Source organism: Misgurnus anguillicaudatus, chromosome 17 (assembly GCF_027580225.2).
Source record: "Misgurnus anguillicaudatus chromosome 17, ASM2758022v2, whole genome shotgun sequence".
Classification (NCBI taxonomy): Eukaryota; Metazoa; Chordata; class Actinopteri; order Cypriniformes; family Cobitidae; genus Misgurnus; species Misgurnus anguillicaudatus.
In genome coordinates, this window is record NC_073353.2 from 25,196,937 (window position 1) to 25,224,603 (window position 27,667).

A 27,667-nucleotide genomic window follows, 5' to 3' on the forward strand; every position below is an offset into this window, starting at 1 on the left:
TTTCCATGGAAACACGTGGCATTAGTTTTAGGATGTGATTTGCTTACAGCAGTAGTTTACCACAAAATTTAAATTCTGCTTTTACTCAACATCATAGAGACAGAGCGCAGTTATGCTCATTTGAAAACCATCCAACCGGGAAACAATCCAACCGCCTCCATTGACTTTGTATTGCGAGAGGCTGCCTCCTTGTCATTTCTGGCTTATAACAAAAACAGAATAATGCCTAAAAGCTGCTGTGTGACAAGGTGTACATCTAACAAACCAAAAAACCCAGAAATAAGTTTTTATAAGCTGTTGAGCCGTAAAACCCGACCTTTAAGGAGTAAAAAAGTGGATCTCGACTACGTTTCCTCTAGTGGGCGCAGTTCTATTAATAGTACTATGAAAGTTGCCTGTTTCCACTTTTGTGTCTTTAAACGTTTTTTTTTGGGGGGGGGGGGGGTCGACAGCTTATAAAAACATATTACTGGGTTTTTTGGCTTGTTAGCTGTACATCTTGTCACACAGCAGCTTTTAGGCATTATTCTGTTTTTGTTTTAAGCCAGAAATGACAAGGAGGCCACCTCTCGCAATACAAAGTCAATGGAGACGGATGGATTGTTTTCCCCTCGCTGGGCGTGCTTTTCAGGTTATGATGCGTTGCGCTCTGTCACTATGCCATTGCTACATTACACTTTGTTCTTGTGTCTTGTGGGTTGAAACTAGATTTGGGTGAGGAAATGCTAGTCTAATTTTAATTTCTTTAGTATTTCATTGACTTCACCTTAAGGAGTGAAACAGTCATAGGCATGCTAATTTATTCTCTTTTAGAAAAGAAACACTCAATCTAGGTAGTTAATATGCATGCCAGTCATGCAGCCGAGCAAAGGCCATTTTTCCTTTAACTGTTTACAATGTCAAGAGGTGTCTCTAAGGTCATTTGGTTAAGAAATCACTTGCTCCTTCTGTGACCTTGGAAATAAAAATACATATAATTGTTTTAAGTAATGCAGTTTAGTAAGTTATCATAGTTATCATAAAGTAGTTATTTTAATAAAATATGCACTCAAAGTTCATCCTGTTGTGCAGGTGGGACGGTTCGAGGTGAACCTCATCAGCCCCGATACCAAATCTGTGGTTCTGGAGAAGAATTTCAAAGATATCTCATCCTGTTTACAGGTCTGTATGTGCAAGGGTCCCCTATGTTTATTTGGTGTTGGGGATAATTTTTAATCCCCATCTCATATTTAATGCCATTATATGTTACTAGACAGTGCTTTTTATAACCATATGTGTAACATGTAAGGAATCATTGATGACAGGCCGAAAATAATGGTACCCAATAGTGGTACCCACAGTGGGTTTGCAATTTTTTTTATAATTCAAAGGACCATAGTCAATTATTCCTTACATGTTACAGAATCAGAATAAAGCATATCTTATTCAATTTCAGTTCAGTTAATTTCTGCAGCCCTTTTTCAGAATTTCACAATGTTACATAGATGTATAAAAAAGCTTATGAAATATGTGGAATACATGATATGAATGTTTTAACATTTATGATTTTCAAGCCAGATTTAGGTTTTATAGTTAATGTTTGCATTGCCTGAATTCTGATATTACAGTTGTTAAAATCTACGTATTATTTTATAAGATGATGTCACTTGCCAATGTTTTTTGTGCCCACAGGGGGTTAAACAGACGGATCACTTTGGCTTTATTGGTCGGGATGTATTGGAGTCTGGCGCAAGTCAGTACGTGTGTTACGTGTTTCAGTGCGCAAACGAATCTCTGGTGAGTCCAGACCTGCGTGCCTCAACTGTTCTCACAACACTGATCAATTATTTACCATGTGCTACAATGAAAACAATAGGCCAGCTCTCATGTAGACTTCACCTTCAGTACTGATTTCTTTAAGCCAGTGGATCCACAGATGATATATAGAATTAGACAGGGGTCTGCTCTGCACATAATGTACAGTCTGTTATGCTAATATGTGAATTTCCTTTTCTTGTTATGGTTTAATATAGTAGCCAGTTAATATTTCAATATTTTTGTTTTTATTTCTTTTTTTTAAAGTAATGCATATGCAATGTGTATATGGGTGAGTAAATGCTTTAAATATGAAACTCACAATTATTCTACAAGTATAAAATATAACTAATGTACCAAAATGTTCAAAATGACCGCTTTTAAATTGATTTGGACTACACAGATCTTTTTTTTTTACTCGATTGTTTCTATACTGAACAGTTTTATGTTGTTAAGCTCTTTAACATAAATTAAAGCTTCACCTGTATATTAACACATTACTACAACTGTCAGATAGACCTTAGAAATGGTATATGATAGAAATTATATATAACATAGAATAATATATGTGGTTTTAAATTCCAACATAGTTTGACACTAAATGTATTGTTTCAGGTGGATGAAGTAATGCTCACCATGAAACAAGCTTTTTCCACGGCAGCAGCCCTACAAAGCTCCAAGACCCAAATCAAACTGTGTGAGGCTTGTCCAATGCACGATCTGCACAAACTCTGTGAGAGAATTGAAGGTACAACCTCCACCAGCTCACTTATGCCTGGTTCACAGACAGGACTTAGATTAAGCCAGGAGTAAGTCTTTGTTAAATTAAGATGCGTCACTGCAAGTGGTTTTCTGTTAAAGGTGCAGTGTGTAATTTTTAAAAGGATCTCTTGACAGAAATGCAAAATAATATACAAACTATATTTTTATGGGTGTATAAAGACCTTTTTATAATGAACCGTTATGTTTTTATTACCATAGAATGAGATGTTTTTATCTACATACACTGATGGTCCCCTCACGTGGAAGTCGCCATTTTGTTCCGCCATGTTTCTTTTTTTTCTAAGTTGTATCCGATGATGACATTTTTCAGGTGGTGGCTATCGTAGCTTCTCTATGCGTTTCAAAAGTGATGGGTGAGCAGTGGACTGAGCCTTTGGTTGCAGTTCGCAACCTCACCAATAGATGCAGCTAAAATCTACACACTGCACCTTTAAGACAGCTCAAGCATGAGTTATATTCTGGAAATAGGCTTAAGGCTTGCCTTTGAAACTGGGCCTTAATGTACTTGCTCCATTTCAGTCGCCTTCTCCCAATGTCCCAGGTTTGTATCCTCCCAGAGCAAAACTAGCCATTCAGAAGTACCTGTCCGAACTGAGCGACGGCGAACAGGTCAATGTTTTTGAGCGGGTGCAGGTAGGTAACAAGAAATACATTCTCAAAACCAAAATGTCAAATATCTTATAAACTCAATTCTTTATTTCGTATTTAGTTTATCTGTTTTGATGCCCTAGAAAATGAAACCATCTTCGGACCAGGAGGAAAACGAGCTCATGATTCTTCACCTCAGACAGTTGTGTGAGACCAAGCAGAAGTCTCATGTTCATATTGGAGAGGCTTCTCAGGTAAAATATACACACATAGATGCACCACTCGCATCTAGAGAGGCTCACAGCTTGACTGCCCACCCATACTGCCTTGCATATCAAGTCAGCAAACTCTGACATCCTGCATTAGATAAGATTGTAACCGTCATCAGAAACAATTAGAGATTGGAACAGAGCTCTGAATGCAGCAGGCATTTTGTAAATAGACTTTCAGAATAGCCCACCTACGGGACTATTTGACTTGTCTGCTGACCCCTAGACATTAGACCAGGTGTCTCCAATGTGGTTCCAAAGCACATTCTATTAATAGTCTCAATTGTTATATTTATTTATTACATAATTTTTATATTAGCTTGGATTGGTTTACGCATGTTAACATTTAAAAAATACTAAAACATCAACAAGTAAAATAAAATAAAATCAACAAGCAAAACAAAAAAAGTTTTGAGTAGACTATATCAGTTAGTAGCCCTCCAGATATGTTTATCCATTGTAGTAGCCACTGCTCACAAAATGTTGGAGACCCCTGCATTAGACAATGAATTTACAGAATAAATGGTTCAGTGCAGCCTATAATGATAATGCCCTTCTCCCAATACCACCTTATTTTCACAGTCAGATTACAGACCTGTTGTAGAAATGACACACACACCGTGAAAACAATGGCCCTTCCTTACTGATCATGTGAACATCACCTTTGACACACTGATCTGCCCTACTCTGTAAATGCCACAGTGAAAACAAAAACTAACTATGAAGAATAAGATATTTTTAGCAAGACTTTCAATGCATTCAGTCTGTAACTCTGTATCATTAATAGGCTTGCTCTGGATGAGTTTTGTGTTATTTAAGAGTGATTTGTGACCCTGCCTATGAAAACCAAGCAAAAAAATGTCCTACATAATGTAAAGATCATTCTGTAGAGACTGGTAAAGCATAGCACCAGATACAGTAATAGCCCAAACGAATGATAATATCCACATGTTTCTTGATGTAAATGTGAGCGCCGCCATCTTTGAGCTTTCTGGTTTATGACCTCCAGTGAGCCACTAAAGCTAATGGTAGTCTATTGCGAAGGACACAAGTGTGCAGTTTTGACTGTCTGTTTAATGTTTATTATGAAATCCAGGAAGACCGACATAATTTGTGCAGTTAGGGGTTGCCATAATAGCTAATACAAACGCAGTAAATCTCTATAAAACATTTGCTTTAACCACAATCAATGCACAAGAACCGAATGTGTATGTGGCGAACATGCAATCATGATCTGTATTTACAAATCCATCCTGTAAAACTTTCATAGAAACTGCCAGTAAATAATAAATACAATAATTGTTTAAAAACAACTAATATTATGCTGATAGAAATATGCTGATTTATTTATTCTGCTACTATATATTATTACAAAAATGCAATTACAGTACAGAATATATACGACATTATCTGCTTAGTTAATGTTTATAATAGTTCATAATGTGTTTGCGCATACTTTTGTTATGTTTTAAATAAAAAAGCAAATACTTTAAAAAGCAAGCAAATAATTTCATAAGCTCATGTCTCCACCTGCTTAAGAAGCGATGTATTATTTTCATAAAACGAAAACAATACTCAATACATGTAGAAGATTAATAAGTTTATTATGGTTTGTTCAAATAACTTACAATGTGTTGAATAAGAAATACTGCTGACTGTGTCGGAACGCGAGAAGCTCGACGTATCGCCATAAACAAGTCCATTAAAAATTGCCTTTAAAAAAAACTTCACACCAGAGGGACAATTGTGACATTTTAAACCAGCCCCTGAAACGTTAAAAATACGAAGTCTTGGTTAATTCCATACAAACACTCGATTGACTTTCCCATTGTAAAGATACTGGTATGTCTCTGTGCTTTTATATTTGCGCATTGAAGACCCGTCACCTTCGATCAAAAACACTAAATGATTAAATATATCTTCATATATCAAGCCACTTCTTAATTTCGTCCTCACACTGGGTCACACATGGCAGGTGTAGTAAATATTAAAGGAATAGTCTACCCTTTTGCCATATTAATCTATGTTATTACCTCAACTTAGACGAATTAATACATATCTATCTTTTTTCAATGCGTGCACTGTACAGTGCGTCGTGAATGTGTTAGCATTTAGCCTAGACCCATTCATTCCTATGGTACCAAACAGGGAAGCCACCAAACACTTCCATGGTTTCCCTATTTAAAGACTGTTACATGAGGAGTTATACCAGTAAGTATGATGCCACAAAAGAAAACTTTTTTTGGTACCATAGGAATGAATGGGGCTAGGCTAAATGCTAACACATTCACAACGCGCTGTACTGTGCACGCATTGAAAAAAGATAGGTATGTATTAATTTGTCTAGGTTTAGGTAATAACAGTTTAATATGGCAAAAGGGTAGACTATTCCTTTAACTGTTTAAATCATATTTTATGCGTGCTCCAACTACACTGCTTTCTACCGGCTGGCTATTGAAATGGAAGTCTCGGACCGGAAAGGAAATACGTCACATCACTTACTTCTGCGTTCGAGAAACAGGTGGATACAATACTTTTGAGCTTCCAAAAAGCTCAAAGAAATATATTGCACAGAGGACACAAAAGTACAAACGTGCAAAGAGTGCAAAGCATTTTTGGTATCAACCCTTCATCAAGATCATTCTGTAAAAATATAACCTTGATATGTTTAATATTGACTGCGTAAGGCCATGTCAAAGATTAAAATAAAATGACATCATAATTAGATTGCCTGGATTTCAAATACAAGTTCACATTAGTCCCTTATTTCTGATTTCTTGTTCTGGCCACCATCATACTGATCTTTTATCTTGGTTTCAAAGTATTTGCCAATTGCATAAATGTAAATATATGTAACGCAAAGTCTGTTGACCGAGCGAAGAACTTGCATTCCACAGATTTCCCACAAATTTGTGTCTTTTCATACGGCTTATTCACTCCTTTTATACGCGTGTGTATTTCTACAGAACGCTTCTTCCAACAACACAACCTTTGATAACTCCAGTGCAGGACGCAATAAACTGGATGTGTTGAAGAACAAAGCCCGGACTTCACTGACAAGCTCCCTGGAGAACATCTTCTCACGGGTGCGTGTGTTGACATCTGTGTTGTATTGGTCTATGAATGGGTCCCATTTATCTCACCCTGAATGGTAAATAATTAGTTTGCGTGTGTATAGTATCCTCAATCATGTGATGTCCACTCACAAAGTGATGCCTAAGGATGTAGAAGAGCTTATAAGCATCCTACTTTAAATGTGTATGTTTTCAGTAGGTTTCAAAAGACAATTCTGTCAGCAAATATTGATTATCTCTTAAGCTCCTAAGAAGTTTATATATAAGTTTATATTTAACATGATGATTGTCTTCCTCAGGGGGCCAGCCGTATGCGGATGCGTCTTGGAAGCATGGGAAGTTTTGACCGCGTGAGTATCCCCTCCACCCTGTGCCAAAAATCATGTCTCAGTCCATCCTCATTAACAAGCACATCTCTGTGATATCAATTATCACTACATGCTGAAAATAATACCTCACTGGATCATAATATATATTACAGTACGCTTTTCAGCATCAGTGTGAGTAATTTATATCAAAACTGGGCTGTGAGTCCGGTCAGGGGGTCTGTTTGTTGGGGTGGGATTTTTTTACCTTGTCCACCTCTCTGTCACCGTCTCAGTGGGGTGTGAAATGTGAGGCGTGTGTGATTGTAAGCTCGGGTCTCTGGACACGTCTCTGTGGAAAACAATTCGCTCGGCTCTGCTATCCCGCAGGGTGCTGTCAATGTGAGCCTGTCACGTCTCCTCTCCTGGCTGAGCTCTAACATGTTACAATCCCACAATTCCTTGGTTACGCTCCAAATTTGAGAATCCAGTGGCTCCCAAAGGACCTTTATTTTTGTAATCTGTAACCCATAAAACATAAATGTCATTATTTTACATGTTGGGGCTGTCCGGAAACCGCCCCATACATGCAGTATCAAATCGAGTGAGATCTGCAGACAAATGTGGTTAGAAATACCTCAGACTGACTCACATAATACTTCTGAAAATACTTTTTTATGTCTTGGCAGTTGCTTTAACCTCTAAAGTGCTCTAAGTCTTTTTAGTGGATATAAAGCAGTGTCCATCAACTGTTAAAGGGGCAGACAGGGTTTATATTAATCCAGGACTAGGCCTTCGTTAAATTACGACATTTAAGTAGTTTTTACAATCAAACCTTACAATAAACATTACTGGTGTGCATCTTGAGACAAAACAATGGCACTGATATATGTTCAGGTATGTCAGTGCAAGTTGTTTTTAAATAAGCCAGCTCAAACATGTATTTTAGTCCGGGGCACCGCCCCAAAATGTTTCACAGCATTTTGACAAAAGTTATCTCTCATTTAAAACCTTACAATTGTCTTTTTTGAAGTGTTGTTCTTGAAAAGTAAGTGCGTCCTTTCAAATACTGCTAGTGACATTTTGTTATCTAATGCAATAGTTATGAAACGCTGTGCATAGCAAGTGATGATCCTTTGTCATAAATGAGTACATTATTCCATGCATTCAAAATGCATGCTTTTTTGCCATTCTCCATGCTAAATAAAATTGCATGACAGCTCCCATTTCAATTTCAGTACCCAGCCAGTAGCTGTCAACATGTTTTTTAAACCTATACGGACATTTGTTTTTCCTAAATTTAGCTGTTGGCAGCTTAGGGAAGTGAACAGAAGGACAGAGAGTGTTGTGCAGCTGTACTGGTTTCCTGGCCTTGCTGTGGACCGATTAACAGGAGGGCATGGGTTCAGGAACCGCTGTAGCACAGGGACAGGAAACAGAGTGAGGAAGAGAGCAAGAGAAAGACCCTTGCTCAATCCTGCACAGTAAACACCAGCCAAAAAAACTTCCATTGTGCTCCGTCTACCTCCAATCGCTCATGTGCGTCTAATGTGTCGCAGGACACAAGATATTACCATACAATAGATCCCAAAGCGTGTGCGTAGTCACGCCACCTCCAACCCAGCTACTTGAGCTTGGAGAAGCGATTCAAGACTCGGGCTGGACAGGGAGAGGAAAAAATACTGGGTGAGTTTTGAACCGTTAGTTGGATGTACTGTAGTTGGCATTAGGTCAAGTGTTTTGTCTGACTGAAACTTGAAGGTCGTGCTTGCGGTGGATTGCTCACTTCATGGAGTGTTTCTGCATGGGGTTGGATCCTTTTGCTGGTGTCAAGTGTTGATTAAATTTTAAGATATGACGTCACTGTGCTATCTGTGGTTGATACAGTTGTGTTATAAATTGTTTTGAAGACTTCAAGGTTTATTTTGAATAGTGTTATCAGGGAAGGTGGCACAATATGTTCCTCCTGAGGGATAACATAACTATCAGGTTTCTTTTTGGCTCCTCACTGATCCTCTCCATTTCATTCTCTGCTGACCCAACAGGGTGACTCTCCTGGTGACTCTCCACCTGGCACTCCACCCGGTTACCTTGACGACTATCCAGATGCCCCGCAGTTCCGTCGGCGGGCGCACACTTTCAGCCACCCACCTATTAAAAAGAGGATCTCCTTCCCTGACGTTTCTTCCCAGACGTATACTAAGGCTCCGCTGCGCAGGCAGCAGTCTTTGGGCCCGGAGCTGTTGCAGAGCAGGTAATGCATCACTTCCTGTTTGGCCTTATGTGGTAAACCCATTTATCTTTCTATCTGTTTCCAGCATGTGATCATGTGATGCCTCTGCACACACAGTCAGAAATGTGCTGATAGTGGCTGAAAACAGCTTGGTGTGTTGGAAAAATTAGTTTTCAGTGCTTTAGTACATAAAAACAGCAACAAGCGCAGTTACTGATTTTTTGCATAAATGTAGATTTTGAATGAAGATTTTTGCATGCTGTTGTGTTCGGCACTAATTCAAACAGTTTATGAAAATACTAAAACTGCATTTAACTACTGTGAGTTAAATTTTGGTTTGGTTAGATGGTAGATGTATATGATAAGGCTTCATATGTACGGTGAGGAAAGTGGGTATTTGAACACCGTGCTGTTTTGCAGGTTCTCCCACTTGGAGGTCATGGAGGGGTCTAAAATTGTCATCGTAGGTGCATGTTCACTGTGAGAGACATAATCTAAAAAGAAATCCAGAAATCACAATGTATGATTAAATATTTGAACACCTGAGAAAGTCAATGTTAATATTTGGTACAGTAGCCTTTGTTTGCTATTACAGAGGTAGTTTTTCACTAGGTTTCCACACACTGCAGGAGGGGTTTTGGCCCACTCCTCCACACAGATCCTCCACACTAGATTAGTCAGGTTTCTGGCCTGTCGGTGAGAGTTTGAGCTTCCTTCATAGATTCTTTATTGGGTTTAGGTCTGGAGACTGGTTGGTTATCTTGGCCGTGTGCTTCGGGTCATTATCATGTTGGAAGACCCAGCCTTGACCCATCCTCAATGCTCTAACTGAGGGAAGGAGGTTGTTCCCCAAAATCTCGCAATACATGGCCCCGGTCATCCTCTCCTTAATACAGTGCAGTCACCCTGTCCCATGTGCAGAAAAACACTCACAAAGCATGATGCTACCACCCCCATGCTTCACAGTAGGGATGGTGTTCTTGGGATGGTACTCATCATTCTTCTTCCTCCTAACACGTTTAGTGGAATTATGACCAAAAAGTTCTATTTTGGTCTCATCTGACCACATGACTTTCTCCCATGACTCATCTGGTTCATCCAAATGGTCATTGGCAAACTTAAGAAGGGCCTGGACATGTGCTGGTTTAAGCAGCAGGGGAACCTTCCGTGCCATGCATGATTTCAAACCATGACGTCTTAGTGTATTACCAACAGTAACCTTGGAAACGGTGGTCCCAGCTCTTTTCAGGTCATTGACCAGCTTCTCCCATGTAGTTTTGGGCTGATTTCTCACCTTTTTTAGGGTCATTGAGACCCCACGAGGGGAGATCTTGCATGGAGCCCCATGTTTAGCTTCTTCCATTTTCTAATGATTGCTCCAACAGTGGACCTTTTTTCATCAAGCTGCTTGGCAATTTCCCCGTAGCCCTTTTCAGCCTTGTGGAGAAGTACAATTTTGTCTCCAGTGTCTTTGGACAGTTCATTGGTTTTGGCCATGTTAGTAGTTGGATTCTTACTGATTGTATGGGGTGGACAGGTGTGTTTATGCAACTAACGACCTCAAACAGGTGCATCTAATTGAGGATAATAAATGGAGTGGAGGTGGACATTTTAAAGGCAGACTAACAGGTCTTTGAGGGTCAGAATTCTAGCTGATGGATAGGTGTTCAAATACTTATTTGCAGCTGTATCATACAAATAAATAGTTAAAAAAAATCACATATTGTGATTTCTGGATTTCTTCCAGACCATGTCTCCCACAGTGGACACGCACCCACGATGACAATTTCAGACCCCTCCGTGATTTCTAAGTAGGAGAACTTGCAAAATAGCAGGGTGTTTAAATTTCTCACTCTGTATATATATACTGTAGATATATATATATATTTTTTTATAGTTTTTTCATTTCTTAAAATAGATGTTTTATAGTTTTGTGCCTTAAGACTGCCCCATTCCCCAGGAAAAACTGTAGATTATATGCTCACATGAAGAAATCTAGAGCGTACACATGTGGTTTATGTCTGTAACGTGTATTTGTTGTGGGCCCTGTATGTTCTGGCTCCTTTAGTCCGGTTGGTATCTCAAGAGTGCGCAGTGTTTCTGAAAGTGAGTCACCCTTCAGCCTCCACACCCCCACTTTCCTGAAAACCTTTTACCAGGGCTCCCTCGGCTCATTGGCCTCCCTGTCGGACAACGGGAGTCTTAAGAGGTGAGAAGGGTCGGCGATCTCGGTCCGTTTCTTCAGTGGTCCAAGCTGAGTTTCGAGCTGTTGACGACCTCCTTCTCTGCGTCTGTCTGTTTCTTAACCCAAAGTGCCACACATATGGATTAAGCACCTATTTAACATCTTGTACAGTATCTTTTCCTGTTAACATTACTGAACCTTGTCCCAATGGAATATAGGGATGCTGTAACGTTCCATCGACCTGAATTGCATGTTGGCGACTACTAACAAAACGTAATAATTGTAAAGGTTACAGTAGCTTCTATATTGCAGCAAACAACTGTTGAAACACTTTATTATTCTGTATTCTGTTTAAAATGACATAATTATACATTCATTGTCATTTATCCTATTAATGATGTATTGTAAAAAAAGATGTTGTAACTTTCAATAGAGGCCCCAATATTTAAAAGCAAATATGAATGTGTAATATATAAGTTTGAGGCATAAATCTAAAGAAGCTTCTATCATTCAAGTTGACATGGCCCTCCTACGCCTGTGAAGAATTTATAGCAGCAACTGTATTAGAATAGAGAGCACACAGCGTGAAATATTTACTCTCTCCCACAGGCTGCTTTGTGTGCTGGTGGTTTGAACTATTAGCTCCCTTTCGTCTCAGCAAAAAGCCACCCTGGATTTAGTGACTAAAGATGTGCAGTGGTGTGTGTTTGCCCTTCATTTGTTTGACATAGTGAGCAGTAATGATCCGGTTCGTTTGAAGTGCAAAGGAGGACATAACATTTAAAAGGGTATATCTGGTATAGCCAGATGATTTTTTTACAGATTGGAAAGAGTTTTTCTTTGGATTTTAAATGTCAACAGATGTCTTTTGTAATTTAATGTGCAGTGTCTGGTTACTGCAGCACACCTGTCTGTTGAGTGGCAGTCAGGGCTGTTCTTATCCTTTAGCTTTTAATGAATAACATTAAACCTAAGGCTTTTGTTGACGTCACCTTAAGTGTCACTGCTGTTGCCTGTGTATTGTTGTGGTAACTAGAAATGGACTGGCATGATAAAAACAATTTGATTAGATTTGTAGCTCATCGTGTTCCCTGCTCTGATATATACTGTTATTTTAGCTGTTTGGATTTGGATGTCCTTAAAAGGTCAAAATAGTCTTCTGAAAAACTTATTTTCTAAATATTTAGGTTCATTTATAAAACTTATAAAAAAAATTGAAAGTGTACTCTTTTGGCATGGGCTAGTGAGCAACCACACAGAACAACTTCGCAAACCCAAAGCAACACCCTGGTAACACCTTGGCAACTGCCTAATTCATCAAAACACTAGCAAACCACCTTATCCATTAAACTCCAGCAAACTTGTAGCGATGCCCCTGGTTACCCCCTAATCCATTTAAATGCTTTATCATAACCTTAGCGATGCCCGTTAACCACCTAAACAATCAAAATGCATTTGCATACCCATAGCTATGCCCTGGTAACCACCTAAACCCTAAAAATGCATTAGGAAACCCATAGCGACGGCCCGGTAACTGCCTACTCCCTCAGAATGCTTTGGCCCAACCCGTATCAACCCCCCGGTAGCCATCTAAATCCTAAAAATGCCTTAGCAAACTCATAGTGACACCCCGGTAATGGCATAATCTCTCAGAACACCTTAGAAAACCCTGGTTTTGCCTAATCCATTAGAACTCTTTAGCAAACTTTTACAAACCCTCAAAATGCCTTAGCAAACACATAGCAATGGCCTGGTAACTGCCTAATCTTTCCGAACGCCTTGACAAACCCATAGCGATGCACTGGTAACCACCTTAACCCACAGAACGCCTAAAGCCGTAGCGACAGCCAGGTTACTACCTAATAATTCCTCCAAACGCCTTGGCAAACCCGTAGTGACACCCTGGTAACCGCCTAATCCCTCATAATGTCTTAGCAAACCTGTAGCGACGCCTCTTGTTACTGCCTAATCCATCAGAATGATTTATCAAACCCTTAGCGATGCCCTGGTAACCACATAAACCCTCAAAATGCCTTAGCAAACCCGAAATGACGTCCCAGTAACCGGATAATCCCTCAGATTGGTTTAGCCAACCATTGCAATGCCCCGGTAACCACCGAAACCCTCAAAATGACGTAGCAAAGCTGTAGCAATGTCCAGGTTACCACCTAATCTCTCCGAATGCCTTGGCAAACCTGTAGCAACACCCCAGTAACCACCTAATCCCTCCAAACGCCTTGGCAAACCCATAGCACTGCCCTGGTAACTACCTAATTCCTCAGAGTGCCTTAGCAAACCCGTAGTGACATCCAAGTTCCCACATAATCCCTCAGAATGCCTTGGCAAACCCATAGCAATGCCCAGGTTCCCACCTAATCCCTCCGAATGGCTTGGCAAACCCATAACACTGCCCTGGTAACTACCTAATCCCTCAGAATGCCTTAGCAAACCTGTAGCAACACCCCCGTAACCACCTAATCCCTCCAAACGCCTTGGCAAACCCATAGCAATGCCCTGGTAACCACTTAATCCCCCAGAAGGCCTTGGCAAACCCATAGCATTGCCCTGGTAACTACCGAATCCCTCAGAATGCCTTGGCAAACCCGTAGTGTCACCCAGTTTCCCACCTCATCCCTCTGAACGCCTTGGCAAACCCATAGCAATGCCCTGGTAACCACCTAATCCCTCCGAACGCCTTAACAAACCTGTAGCAACACCCCAGTAACCACCTAATCCCTCTTTACGCCTTGGCAAACCCATAGCAATGCCCTGGTAACCACCTAGTCCCTCCAAACGCCTTGGCAAACCCATAGCACTGCCCTGGTAACTACCTAATTCCTCACAATGCCTTGGCAAACCCATAGCAATGCCCTGGTAATCACCTAATCTCTCCGATTGCCTTGGCAAACCCATAGCACTGCCCTGGTAACTACCTAATCCCTCAGAATGCGTTAGCAAACCTGTAGCAACACCCCAGTAACCACCTAATCCCTCCAAACGCCTTGGCAAACCCATAGCAAAGCCCTGGTAACCACCTTATCCCTCCAAACGCCTTGGCAATCCCATAGCACTGCCCTGGTAACTTTGTAATCCCTCAGAATGCCTTAGCAAACCTGTAGCAACACCCCAGTAACCACCTTATCCCTCCAAACGCCTTGGCAAACCCATAGCAATGCCCTGGTAACCCCCTAATCCATCTGAACGCCTTGGCAAACCCATAGCAATACCCTGGTAACCACCTAATCCATCTGAACGCCTTGGCAAACCCATAGCAAAGCCCTGGTAACTGCCTAATCCCTCAGAATGCCTTAGCACACCTGTAGCAACACCCCAGTAACCACCTAATTCCTCCAAACGCCTTGGCAAACCCATAGCAATGCCCTGGTAACCACCTAATCCCTCCAAACGCCTTGGCAAACCCATAGCACTGCCCTGGTAACTGCCTAATCCCTCAGAATGCCTTGGCACACCTGTAGCAACACCCCAGTAACCACCTAATTCCTCCAAACTCCTTGGCAAACCCATAGCAATGCCCTGGTAACCACCTAATCCCTCCAAACGCCTTGGCAAACCCATAGCACTGCCCTGGTAACTGCCTAATCCCTCAGAATGCCTTGGCACACCTGTAGCAACGCCCCAGTAACCACCTAATCCATCCAAACACCTTGGCAAACCCATAACAATGCCCTGGTAACCACCTAATCCCTCCGAACAGCATGGCAAACCCATAGCACTGCCCTGGTAACTACCTAATCCCTCAGAATGCCTTAGCAAACCTGTAGCAACACCCCAGTAACCACCTAATCCCTCCAAACACCTTGGCAAACCCATAGCAATGCCCTGGTAACCACCTAATCCCTCAGAAGGCCTTGGCAAACCCATAGCATTGCCCTGGTAACTACCGAATCCCTCAGAATGCCTTGGCAAACCCGTAGTGACACCCAGTTTCCCACCTAATCCCTCCGAACGCCTTGGCAAACCCATAGCATTGCCCTGGTAACCACCTAATCCCTCCGAACGCTTTAACAAACCTGTAGCAACACTCCAGTAACCACCTAATCCCTCCTTACGCCTTGGCAAACCCATAGCAATGCCCTGGTAACCACCTAGTCCCTCCAAACGCCTTGGCAAACCCATAGCACTGCCCTGGTAACTACCTAATTCCTCACAATGCCTTGGCAAACCAATAGCAATGCCCTCGAAACCACCTAATCTCTCCGATTGCCTTGGCAAACCCATAGCACTGCCCTGGTAACTACCTAATCCCTCATCATGCTTTTGCAAACCTGTAGCAACACCCCATTAACCACCTAATCCCTCCAAACGCCTTGGCAAACCCATAGCAAAGCCCTGGTAACCACCTTATCCCTCCAAACGCCTTGGCAATCCCATAGCACTGCCCTGGTAACTTCGTAATCCCTCAGAATGCCTTAGCAAACCTGTGGCAACACCCCAGTAACCACCTTATCCCTCCAAACGCCTTGGCAAACCTATAGCAATGCCCTGGTAACCACCTAATCCCTCAGAACGCCTTGGCAAACCCATAGCAATACCCTGGTAACCACCTAATCCATCTGAACGCCTTGGCAAACCCATAGCACTGCCCTGGTAACTGCCTAATCCCTCAGAATGCCTTAGCACACCTGTAGCAACACCCCAGTAACCACCTAATCCCTCCAAACGCCTTGGCAAACCCATAGTGACTCCCCGATAAACAGCTAATCCCTCCAAACGCCTTGGCAAACCCATAGCACTGCCCTGGTAACTGCCTAATCCCTCAGAATGCCTTGGCACACCTGTAGCAACACCCCAGTAACCACCTAATTCCTCCAAACGCCTTGGCAAACCCATAGCACTGCCCTGGTAACTGCCTAATCCCTCAGAATGCCTTGGCACACCTGTAGCAACGCCCCAGTAACCACCTAATCCATCCAAACACCTTGGCAAACCCATAACAATGCCCTGGTAACCACCTAATCCCTCCGAACAGCATGGCAAACCCATAGCACTGCCCTGGTAACTACCTAATCCCTGAGACTGCATAAGCAAACCCGTAGCAACACCCCCGTAACCACCTAATCCCTCCAAACGCCTTGGCAAACCCATAGCAATGCCCTGGTAACCACTTAATCCCTCAGAAGGCCTTGGCAAACCCATAGCATTGCCCTGGTAACTACAGAATGCCTTGGCAAACCCGTAGTGTCACCCAGTTTCCCACCTAATCACTCTGAACGCCTTGGCAAACATATAGCAATGCCCTGGTAACCACCTAATCCCTCCGAACGCCTTAACAAACCTGTAGCAACACCCCAGTAACCACCTAATCCCTCTTTACGCCTTGGCAAACCCATAGCAATGCCCTGGTAACCACCTAGTCCCTCCAAACGCCTTGGCAAACCCATAGCACTGCCCTGGTAACTACCTAATTCCTCACAATGCCTTGGCAAACCCATAGCAATGCCCTGGTAACCACCTAATCTCTCCGATTGCCTTGGCAAACCCATAGCACTGCCCTGGTAACTACCTAATCCCTCAGAATGCCTTAGCAAACCTGTAGCAACACCCCAGTAACCACCTAGTCCCTCCGAACGCCTTGGCAAACCCATAGCGACGTCCTGGTAACACCTAATCCCTCCAAACGCCTTGGCAAACCCGTAGTGACACTCAGGTAACCACCTAATCCATCAGAACGGCTTTGCAAACCCATAGCACTGCCCTGGTATCTGCCTAATCCCTCAGAATGCCTTAGCACACCTGTAGCAACACCCCAGTAACCACCTAATTCCTCCAAACTCCTTGGCAAACCCATAGCGACGTCCTGGTAACACCTAATCCCTCCAAACGCCTTGGCAAACCCATAGCACTGCCCTGGTAACTGCCTAATCCCTCAGAATGCCTTGGCACACCTGTAGCAACACCCCAGTAACCACCTAATTCCTCCAAACGCCTTGGCAAACCCATAGCAATGCCCTGGTAACCACCTAATCCCTCCAAACGCCTTGGCAAACCAATAGCACTGCCCTGGTAACTACCTAATCCATCAGAATGCCTTAGCAAACCCATAGTGACACCCTGGTAACCACCTAATCCCGTGACAAACATGTAACCACCTAATCCATCAGAACGGCTTTGCAAACACATAGCGAAGCCCCTGCAACCACCTAATTCATCAGAATGCCTTTTACATTGCCTTTGTTTTGTCATAGACATCACTTTACTTAAAAAATTGTGCTTATGATTTAAAAGATTAAGTTTACTTCAAAACATAGTTCTGCACAATTTCATTTATGGGAAATAGGTAATGGATTTGTTTTATAGATAGTTGGTGTATTATTACCAGTGTGTAAGGTTTTTGTTTACGCTATTCGGCTGTTCCTTTTTCTGAAGTTGTTTGCTACTGTCTACTTCCTTAACATCTCTATTTGACTCCAATAAGGTAACCTGTGTTTTCTGTTGTTATTGCATGAAACCAATTAACATCTATTACGAGCCTCTAAATGCACTGCTTTTTAAATTGCTTATGAACTTTTGCTTAAATTTATTGCTGAATGATCTGAATCTGTTGTTTCTTACTTTTCAAGAGGATTGATCACCTGCACTATGGGCATACTATGTATAGGACCTTTAGAAGCTCTAACTTCTCTTTTGGATCAATGTGTTTTGTTTGGTCTGTAGTGCTAATGGAGAGGGTAGGAAGAGATCTCTGTCAGGCTGTAGCACCGATTCTTTGACTTTGGTGCCTCCACGGAGAGTTTCTTGGCGTCAGAAGATTTTCCTAAGGGTAGCATCACCAATGAACAAACCCTCAACAACTATGCAGAATATGGGTGGGTACACACACATCACTCACACGTGTGCACATTATTACTTGGCTAATCTAAATGAGGACATACCATAGATTTTTTTTTGTTTTTATTCTAAACCCCAAGTAGGCACACACACACAACCACAGGGAAAGAAACTCGTATACTGTACAAATAGACAGGTGTTATTTTATACTCTTTCCTCTCACCTGTGATATTTATAGTCAACACTGCCGGGTAAATCATTGTTCTGTAAGCTTTAAAGCATATCTTCTGTTGCATAGGGATTATCTTTATTGATTTAAGAAAAACAAACCAAGCCAGAAGCCTTTTTGTTTACTGAAATATAAGTGAAAAAATTAATTGGAAAATACTGACACCATAACTAAATAAAAAACCTTCTAATTCATTTTAGTTTCAGTTTCTGATGTGCAGTTATTACTGAAATTAAAATGAAAACTATACTTTCCTGTAACATGTCTGCTATATTCCAGATCACATGGATGGCCGGGAGCTACTGCCCCTCTCTCCTCGGTCCCTGGCCCAAGCTCAGGACCCTCGGCTCAGTCTCCTGTCCACAGAGCAGGGTGGCCATAAAGGCCCTAGTGACTACAGGGCCCTGTGGAAGAAAGCCATCCACCAACAGATTCTGCTCATCCGCATGGAAAAGGAGAACCAGCGCCTGGAAGGTTAGTCTTTGTATTCTGTTATTATCCAGCCTCACACCCATTTGGATTCTCTTGCAGGAAAGTGCTGCTAGGCTACTTCAGTGGGTTGACGGATATTCACCCAAATCAGTGTCTCATGGTCATGTCATTCTCAACCCGTATGACTTTTGTGGAATAGAAATAGTTTATTTAGCTCACATAACATGAATAAAACATTGAACAAGTCCTGTTGGGTTTCGGAAAGAACTAAGGGCCTTTTTACACCTGGTCACTTCATGTGTTTTCTCTGATCAGATCGCTATCTGATTTATTAAAAATTTGGCCACATAAATGCATCTTGGCAAAATGGATATGAATCCGATCTTATACTCCAGCGCAAAATGCAAATACGCTATTGATTACGCCGCCTTAAAAAACTTAAGATGACGTTTATGCAAAAAAGGAAGTACTTATGAATGAAATCTTTTATTTCGAACAATTAAAAGACGACATTGCATATGGAATATACATACAATGAAATAATTTTTTTTTTTGCACAGCAGGAGAGTGACGGCATGATGATTTAACCAGTGTTGGGGGTAACGAGTTACAAAGTAACGGATTACAGTAACTACATTACTTTTTTGGGTAACGAAGTAAAGTAACGCATTACACTAATAATATTGGTAACTACACTACTTTACTAGACTATAGGAACGCGCTTTCCTGCGTTACCCAAGCAGTGTTTGCCTGGGTGTAAAGTTCTGTCTATTTAAGTGGTGCGTGCATGCGTGTCCCTGTACGTGTGCCGTTGCCATAGAGATTGATTTGACGGAGCTGCTGGTGCAAAGGGGAGCGGGAAATGAAGACGGAGGGTTTCAGCCACTGGGGCGATATTCACATTACTTTCAGCGTATTGCTCGAAAGGACAAAAATATTCGTGTGAAATGCACACTATGCCCACTAGGGCTGCAACTAACGACTATTTTAATAGTCGACTAGTCACCGACTATTGAAACGATTAGTCGACTAATCGAATAATAATTATTTTTTTCTAAAATTTAGCATGAGATTGCTTTAATTCTGTGGAAAATGATAGTAAACAAGAAAGAAGGTGGTAGTTCAATGAACATTTTTTACATTTAATGAAAACAAGTTTTAAATTTTTAATAATTGCAGCTACTATGATTTTACCAAAACGAAGTTATGTATTTCAGCTATTTTAATATATATTTATTAGGGCTGTCAATAAATTATTTTTATCTGTTCTAAATTTACCTAAATGTAACACTTTTCAAGTTTTTAATGCTTTAATCAGCATGGATTTGGTCAATATATATGCTATATGAAAATGTATGTCTACAACAGCCTGTTTACGTTTTCAAAAATTAGTAATTTATATTTTAACATTCTCTATTAAAAAACTTCAAAACCATTGGAACAATTGTTGGAATCTGATAAAGCATGACATAACTACACCTGTTTACGCAGAGCAAAAAAACATCAATATATGTTACATATATGTTTTTCTTTTCTTGTTTAATTTTGACATTGAGACAGACCGCTTTAAGATCCTGTAGGCTAATGCAAGGGTTTAATATAACTTAACATAATTTAAGGAAAATATACTTTTCCTTAACAGTTAACCAAACATTCACTTCAGATATAACAGATTATAGGTCATAGCTGCGTGAATTCTTGTCAAAACAGATATTTTTTAAACTGTAATTTTGTGTAAGATGTCTATATATATCTGGGTCGCGCACTCGCATGTTTGTGTGCATGCGCTTCAGACGTCTGCGTCAGACATCGCTTTTGAGCCTTGTTGTCACTCTTAATAACTCTTTTAACATCAATCAGGTCCCGAACTTTATCTCTCTTAATAATTATTTTAGCATCAAGCAAGTCCTGCAGTCTATTTTCTATCATTTCTGAATGCTTTAAAAACGAAACTACAAAAGTGAAAGAAGACGCATCTTTGCTTTATATAGATTTGGGACGGTACACCTCTCAGGAAACGTGCAGATAAAGATAATTTTAGATGTTTAATGACCATTTAGAGCATTGGATTCGCTAGACGAGAGCTTAATGTTATTTTTATGAAACGCTCCGAACATCTAGACAGCGCCGGTTACTTGCTGCTTCTCAATTCATCCAGCTGTGGGTCAAACAGAAATTGCGTGTTGCGTTAATCGCGCGTTAATAAAATTAGTGCCGTTAAAATGAATTTGCGTTAACGCGTTTATTTTGACAGCCCTAATATTTATGTATTTAAATATACATATATATGCTGTATTTTTTAAGTTTTGAAGGTTTAAATCAAAACAAACCAACTGCAGTTGAATTGATATGAATTTGAATGCACAACCAAAAAACGAGATCTCTGAAAAATAAAAAAAACAGAGTTTTTTGGGGTGCACGTCTGCTTCTTTTGCAGAAAGGCGTCCGTGGCTCTCTTCTTCAGACTGCATGCATTTAATTTAAAATTTTGTCAGGCACAGTCGGGCATAACGTTAAATCCTTTATTTATTTATTTTAAAGCGAAAATACGCATATAAAATGTACAATGTACATCCAAAACAAAACGTATTGGCTTACATGTTATTTAAATCTTACCGAGGCGAGTCAAACTCTGTTTCATTCAACTGTTCGACGTGCTTGTTCGTGCATGACCGAGGTGCTGCCGTGAAATGCAAAGACTGCTCTGAAAACCATGCAGGTAATCTTTTTATTCGCCGTATCCATGCTAAAATGCTCCCAAACCTCAGATGTTTTGGTACGCGCAGCTGCTACGTTGGACGCTGCCATTTTTGTGTGTTATCGCTGAGCAGAGAAGCTAATGCACATGTGCGACTCTCGGCAGAGATTGTAATGAAGAGAGATGCCTCACTCGGTCGAAAAAAAAAACATGTCTGGCGACAACGTCGACAATGAAATTCATTGTCGACTATTTCTATTATCGATTTTTGTCGACAACGTCGACGAATCGTTGCAGCCCTAATGCCCACACGACAAGTGTCTTTCAACTGCTGACAACGCGATGAGCAACCTGTCTGAGCATTTGTAAGCCCAGCATGGCAATACAACACCTGTGGCGAAAGATCCTGCTTAACTTACCGGTCAGGGATCGAGAGGTCCGACTCCGAACCCGAAGACGGAATTAGGTAATGAACCTCAATCGAGTCAGAGCCAGAGCATAATTCTTTTAAAGAAATAATTTGAACGTAACCCAAACAGCAATGTCGCGTGCGCTCAATTTATAGAAAAAAGCCAGGAGTCAGGACCGCTGTTTTCTACATAATCTTACTTCCAAATCTAATCCTATAAACTTTTCGGTGTTTGATGTATCGCTGTTACCGCCCTGCCAGACTGTCTTAAATAGAGAAATAAGTTAATTCCTTGATTTGCGTTGTTGATTCATTTATAAATAATTCCCCCAAGGGTTTAGTTTATGCGCAAAAAGCATTAAAATGAATAGAATGTGATGATTACGTCTTTCTTTGGTGAAAAAATAATAAAATAAATAAGCCTACACGAAATGTGTTTCACTTAAATAATTAGCAAATTAACAAAACGAATTCAAAAGTAGCCTATATGAGTTTATTTTTTGTGTGACGTGCTCCCAAACCGATGCAACACAAAACACTTTTTACCTATTTAAAAAAGCACAATGTTTTGTTATTATTGCGAGTGTAACCTTACATAAATAAATTTACACATTACAGTTTTGAATGTTGTTTTACTTTTATTTGTATGACCATAATTTAAGGTAATTTAAGGTAATGCAAAATGCAAGCTCCTCACGCGTTTCATGCCATCACCCGCGTGGGTTTACACAGGGCAGCGATAAAGAGACATTAAACTTTAAACATTTAACATTCTACTTGAGTTTTTTTTGGACATCCCTTTGGAATCACTGCAATCATATCATCAATTTATAAGGTAATAATAAATATAAGCGCATGCAGCGATTATGAGTGTTCAAACACTGCTGACCGCTCAGCTGTCAATCTGCCGACCCTCACAAAGTTTCACATTAAATGATAATATATTTGAACGAGCATGGTCGTGTGCTTATTTCTGTCAATGTTCTGCATGAAGATCTTTAAAGGTTTCTACTTACATCACGATTTGCGGTGCGGCCGGTCGCAGTCTTTATGTAAAACGGGTATGAAATAAATTGAAATTGGTCAACTGTTATTTTAATCGCGCGGATGCGGGTTATCAAACAGGACTGTGCATGACTCGTATAAGGAAAATGGAATGACAACATGAAAATTATAAAATAGCCTACATGTTTATATTCTGTATGAAACCATAATGGGCGCTAAACTTGCGTTGTTAAAGGGACAGTTCACCCAAAAAAAAAAAAAATTCTATCATCATTAACTCTCCCTCATTTTGTTACAAACCTGTATAAATATCTCTGTTCTGATAAACACGAAGCAACATACCCTGAGAAATGTTAACAACCAAACCAAGCATGAGCCCCATTCCCTTCTATAGTAGGAAAAAATAATACTATGGAAGTGAATGAGGCTCATGAATGGCCTGGCTACAAACATCACCCAAAACATTTTCATTCATGTTCACCAGAACAAAGACATTCATACAGGTTTGCAACAACATGAGAGTTACAAACCTGATTTACAAATAAATTATACAGAATTTTAATTTTTGGGCGAACTATAAATCCGATGGGGTCAAAAATTAGGGTGCACCTAACTTTTGTGCTGGTGCACCTAAGAAAAAATGTTAGGCGCACCAGTGCAACCAGTGCAAAAAGTTAGTCTAGAGCCCTGGCCGGTCATTTAAAGTAGTCACTCATCATCAGCCGACCCCGCCTAAACCATGTCCATGTATCTATGTGGTAAATTAAGAAAAAGGAAAGTAAAGTAATAAGTAGTGAAGTTACTTTTCAAATGCAGTAACTAGTAAAGTAATCTCATTACAATTTTAAGAAGTAACTAGTAACTAGTAACTAATTACATTTTTTGAGTAACTACCCCAACACTGGATTTAACGTACAGGTCCATGACAGGGAAAAGCGTTCACAAAACTCTCTCTCAAAGTTTTATTTCTTGTTTAAACCTCAAATAAGTAACACACGCTGTTTCTGCATTTCTGATGTTAATATGGAGTACCTATAGAGTAGTATTACATAGTCTTTAGTTTAATCAGATTTATAAAAAGAAAGATTAGCTTTACCGAATCTTTCCGATAGCGAGGAGTTACTACCGCGGGAGGAGCGAGTACGAGTCATGCAACACTATACAACAATGTTTAACTTATGATTCACTACATGTTCGTGTCATTTAAATAATATACACGTGCCTATTTCCAACATAAAACAGAGGTCTTACTTACCGCATGCAACTTATGACCCAATTGGGAAAATCCAGCGCATCAAACACACACAAAAAAAATGCTACTATCCCAGATAATAAACTATATTCATTGTTTTCTTAAGGCTGGCTTTCTTCTCCTTACATCCAAAAACACACTTCTTCCTTCGTGCCATTGTTGAGTTTTGAAATTAAACAAAGCTGTCGCGTGATAAGATGTTTGCAAGTTCTAGCGTCTCCCACTAATTGACGGGTGGACAGGGTTTTCCGGGGGAAGTGCCCATAAAAAGAAGTGATACGTATATAACCCCCTGAAACGTCAGCTGGACCCGTAATAAAACGGAACCTTGAACCTTGTACAAACTTGGCAAAGTGCATTTCGCACAGAAATACTCTGTAACATGCATAACTGCTTTTTGACACTTTGCCTACTTTTAGCATGAGGAAACAACTCTATAACTGCTTGTCGTCTTTGTTTGTTTGCCCTTTTTGCTGGCTAACTTCCGGGTGACGTGTTTACGTTTGGAGTTATGTGCTGACATATGTGGTTTCATCAACCAAATGTATTTACACTTGTCCAGTTTCATCTGAAATGCGTTCCAGACCACCTCCTGAAGTGGTTTGAGCGATTGAATTTAAATTCAATACAAAAGCTTTGTGACAAACAGACTGAATTTGAAGTCCTTATTCACAGTTAATATACCTCTCTATTATATTCTTATTACTCTTACATTTCTGCTATTCTATTTCTGCTTTCTAATAACGCTTTTCACAATTTTCATTGTCTTAAAGCAGCCTTACAATAAATATATATTAGTACAGGCATGTATCAAAAGTAAAATGCATATTTAAGTTCACAGTACTGTATAGAAATCTGTTATGGTAATGGTGCTTGCCTCTCTTAAATTCACTCCTTTTAGTCTTTTAATTTAAAATCATCCGTTTAAATAAAAATATAAAATATAAATGGTAGGGCTGCACGATATTAAGAAAAATATGTGATATGCGCTTCTGCTGTTAAATGTTGCGATAACAATATTTCTTGCGATATATCATTTCCCTGGAGCGGTGCTTCTCAATTCTGGTCCTTTTGGACCCCCTTCCAAAACGTTTTAGATGTTTCTTTATTTGGAACACCAATTCAACTAATTAGCCTCCTTCCAAAGTGGTAAACATGTCTTCCTAACAAGCTGATGAGTTAAATCAGGTGTGTTAAATAAGAGACATCTGGGGCTATTTGGGAGGGGGTCCTTGAGGACCGGGATTGGGAGGCACTGCCCTAGAGAAATGCTATTTTTGTTAGCTATTTTTTTTTAAATAAACTGAAATAAACAGGTAATACATATTCCTCTGATGTAATTAAAGGCGGAGTCCACGATGTTTGAAAAACGCTTTGGAAAAGGAGACCGGCCCACTACCAAAACACACTTATAGCCAATCAGCAGTAAGGAGCGTGTCTACTAACCGACATCCTTGCCGGGTTGCATATGTGTGGGTTTGGTCTATCAACAGAAGGTCCAGATTCTATTGGGGTAGGGGCGTGTTTGTTTAGGTGATTTCAAATATCAACATTGGCTTTCAAACATCGTGGACTCCGCCTTTAAATCTAATTTAGGCTGAAAAACCTTGGCTGTTTCTCAATATGCATTCTTTAGCGATCTTGCATCCTCGTCTTCTCGCTCTACGTCATCATTAACCGTCGAAGTTCAGTTCCAATCCTCAAGAACGCAAGTACAGAGGATGCATGAAAATACCCGGATGTGTTCTTGCTTTAGAGGATGCATCGAGTGCAGACTTGCGTGCTGAAATCCATTTACGCCCCAGAAGTCATTGCGGCAAAACAATGGCGGAGGAAGGAAATGCTATGCACAGCGCGCCAGAGTGAGACGCTGATTAAAGTAAACTTTAAATAACTTTTAAAACTTTAAGTACATTTTAAGTATTCAATACATAAAAAAAGCAAATTTGATATTTAAATATGTTTTATTGGCATAGAACAACTACTCCTAATTAATTTCTTATTTTAGATTATATTATTATTTCCTGTCAAGATATCTGAAATATTTACGTATTTGTCATTACAAAATGACATTAAAAAAAGTATTAGAAATGCAGATAATGGTATGTTTGTCACTTTATGAATGTTGCCATGTTGAATCTGCGGAAATCAGGTGACCAACAGGAAGATCGCACACATCTCAGTTCTCACAAGTGCTTTCTGGGTTCTCGTGACCTTCTGAGTTCGTTCTTCCAAGGTCGCCTGGCAAGACCGATCTCCACGAGAACGCAAGACGGTTCTTAATGATCTTGAGAAACAGCCCCTATTTTAGACATACCGTTCTTCTTAGGCACAAGTGTGTGTCTGTCGTTTTCCTCGATCATTTCATACTTCTCCTGCCATATTTATTTTCCGCCCATTGCTTTAAGCCGCTAGGTTCACCTTTGCGCATGCAGTCTAACCAATAGTATTACATTTAAAGACCTACTTGGTAGGTATTTAGTAAGTCCCCTTCTGCAACACACAAATGATAGACACGTAAAATAAATACAAGTTATCGCAACTCTGAGATATGGATATTGCACATACTGTTATCACGATAATGATACCTTTCCCCGGTATATCGTGCAGCCCTAATAAATGTATTCCACAGATGCAAGAAAATTATACATAGGTTTGGCACAGCATGAGAAGAATAATGACAGAAATTCCATTATGGAATAAAGGAAAAGGGGTATTCCACATACCAACAATCTGATTAGACTGTTATTTCTGCCCTGGCCTTATTTTTAGAGAGGCTCAGGCCTTCACTTCTATTTTCCATTCTAGGCCACAGTTAAATATAGATGGGAATGTCTAGATGACGATCTCATTCTTTAAGAGCAGTGTTTTTCTGTGACCTCTGGGCAACAACTCTGAAATAAATTTGTGAAAAACTAGGAGTAGTTCAATACCAGTTTATCAAGTTATCGCAACTCTGAGATATGGAGATTGCACATACTGTTATCACGATAATGATACCTTCCCCCGGTATATCGTGCCGCCCTAATAAATGTATTTCATAGATGCAAGAAAATTATATACGTAGGTTTGGCACAGCATGAGAAGAATAATGACAGAAATTCCATTATGGACTAAAGGAAAAGGGGTATTCCACATACCAACAATCTGATTAGACTGTTATTCCTGCCCTGGCCTTATTTTTAGAGAGGCTCAGGCCTTCACTTCTATTTTCCATTCTAGGCCACAGTTAAATATAGATGGGAATGTCTAGATGACGATCTCATTCTTTAAGAGCAGGGTTTTTCTGTGACCTCTGGGCAACAACTCTGAATTAAATTTTTGAAAAACTAGGAGTAGTTCAATACCAGTTTATCAAGTTCTCTAACAATTAAAATGTTAATGTTTCAACTTTTTTGGAAGAGCAATTTTGGAAAAACATTGCCCTCTGTTGGCTACACCATACTTTCACACATGATATTTTATGAGAGACTGATTACTTCGTCTGTGCATTTACTTTACTTTTTACTTTTTGTCTCTGTGTGTGCTATTTCATGGGCCAAACTGAATAAACATGTCTCAGTAGAAGGTAAGCAAATACAGGCACCCAGTTTAGACTTCACATCTAAGCGGTCTGCAATTT

At 40.3% G+C, this 27,667-nt stretch overlaps 1 protein-coding gene across 3 annotated transcripts in view; it reads left to right on the top strand.

Annotated features, from left to right (window-relative positions):
• Positions 1-27,667, top strand: part of tbc1d4 (TBC1 domain family, member 4) — a 49,474-nt gene that overhangs the window by 9,122 nt on the left and 12,685 nt on the right. Inside the window, exons 3-13 of one of the 3 annotated variants that reach the window (XM_055215276.2) lie at positions 1,072-1,161; positions 1,672-1,776; positions 2,410-2,542; positions 3,119-3,210; positions 3,309-3,419; positions 6,401-6,520; positions 6,808-6,858; positions 8,859-9,067; positions 11,115-11,255; positions 17,907-18,058; positions 18,529-18,723. In XM_055215276.2, the coding sequence (XP_055071251.2) occupies positions 1,072-1,161; positions 1,672-1,776; positions 2,410-2,542; positions 3,119-3,210; positions 3,309-3,419; positions 6,401-6,520; positions 6,808-6,858; positions 8,859-9,067; positions 11,115-11,255; positions 17,907-18,058; positions 18,529-18,723 (1,399 nt within the window). Of the gene's footprint in view, positions 1-1,071; positions 1,162-1,671; positions 1,777-2,409; positions 2,543-3,118; positions 3,211-3,308; positions 3,420-6,400; positions 6,521-6,807; positions 6,859-8,298; positions 8,500-8,858; positions 9,068-11,114; positions 11,256-17,906; positions 18,059-18,528; positions 18,724-27,667 lie in introns of those variants that run through there. The other 2 variants (XM_055215277.2, XM_055215278.2) reach the window with 2 other exon arrangements.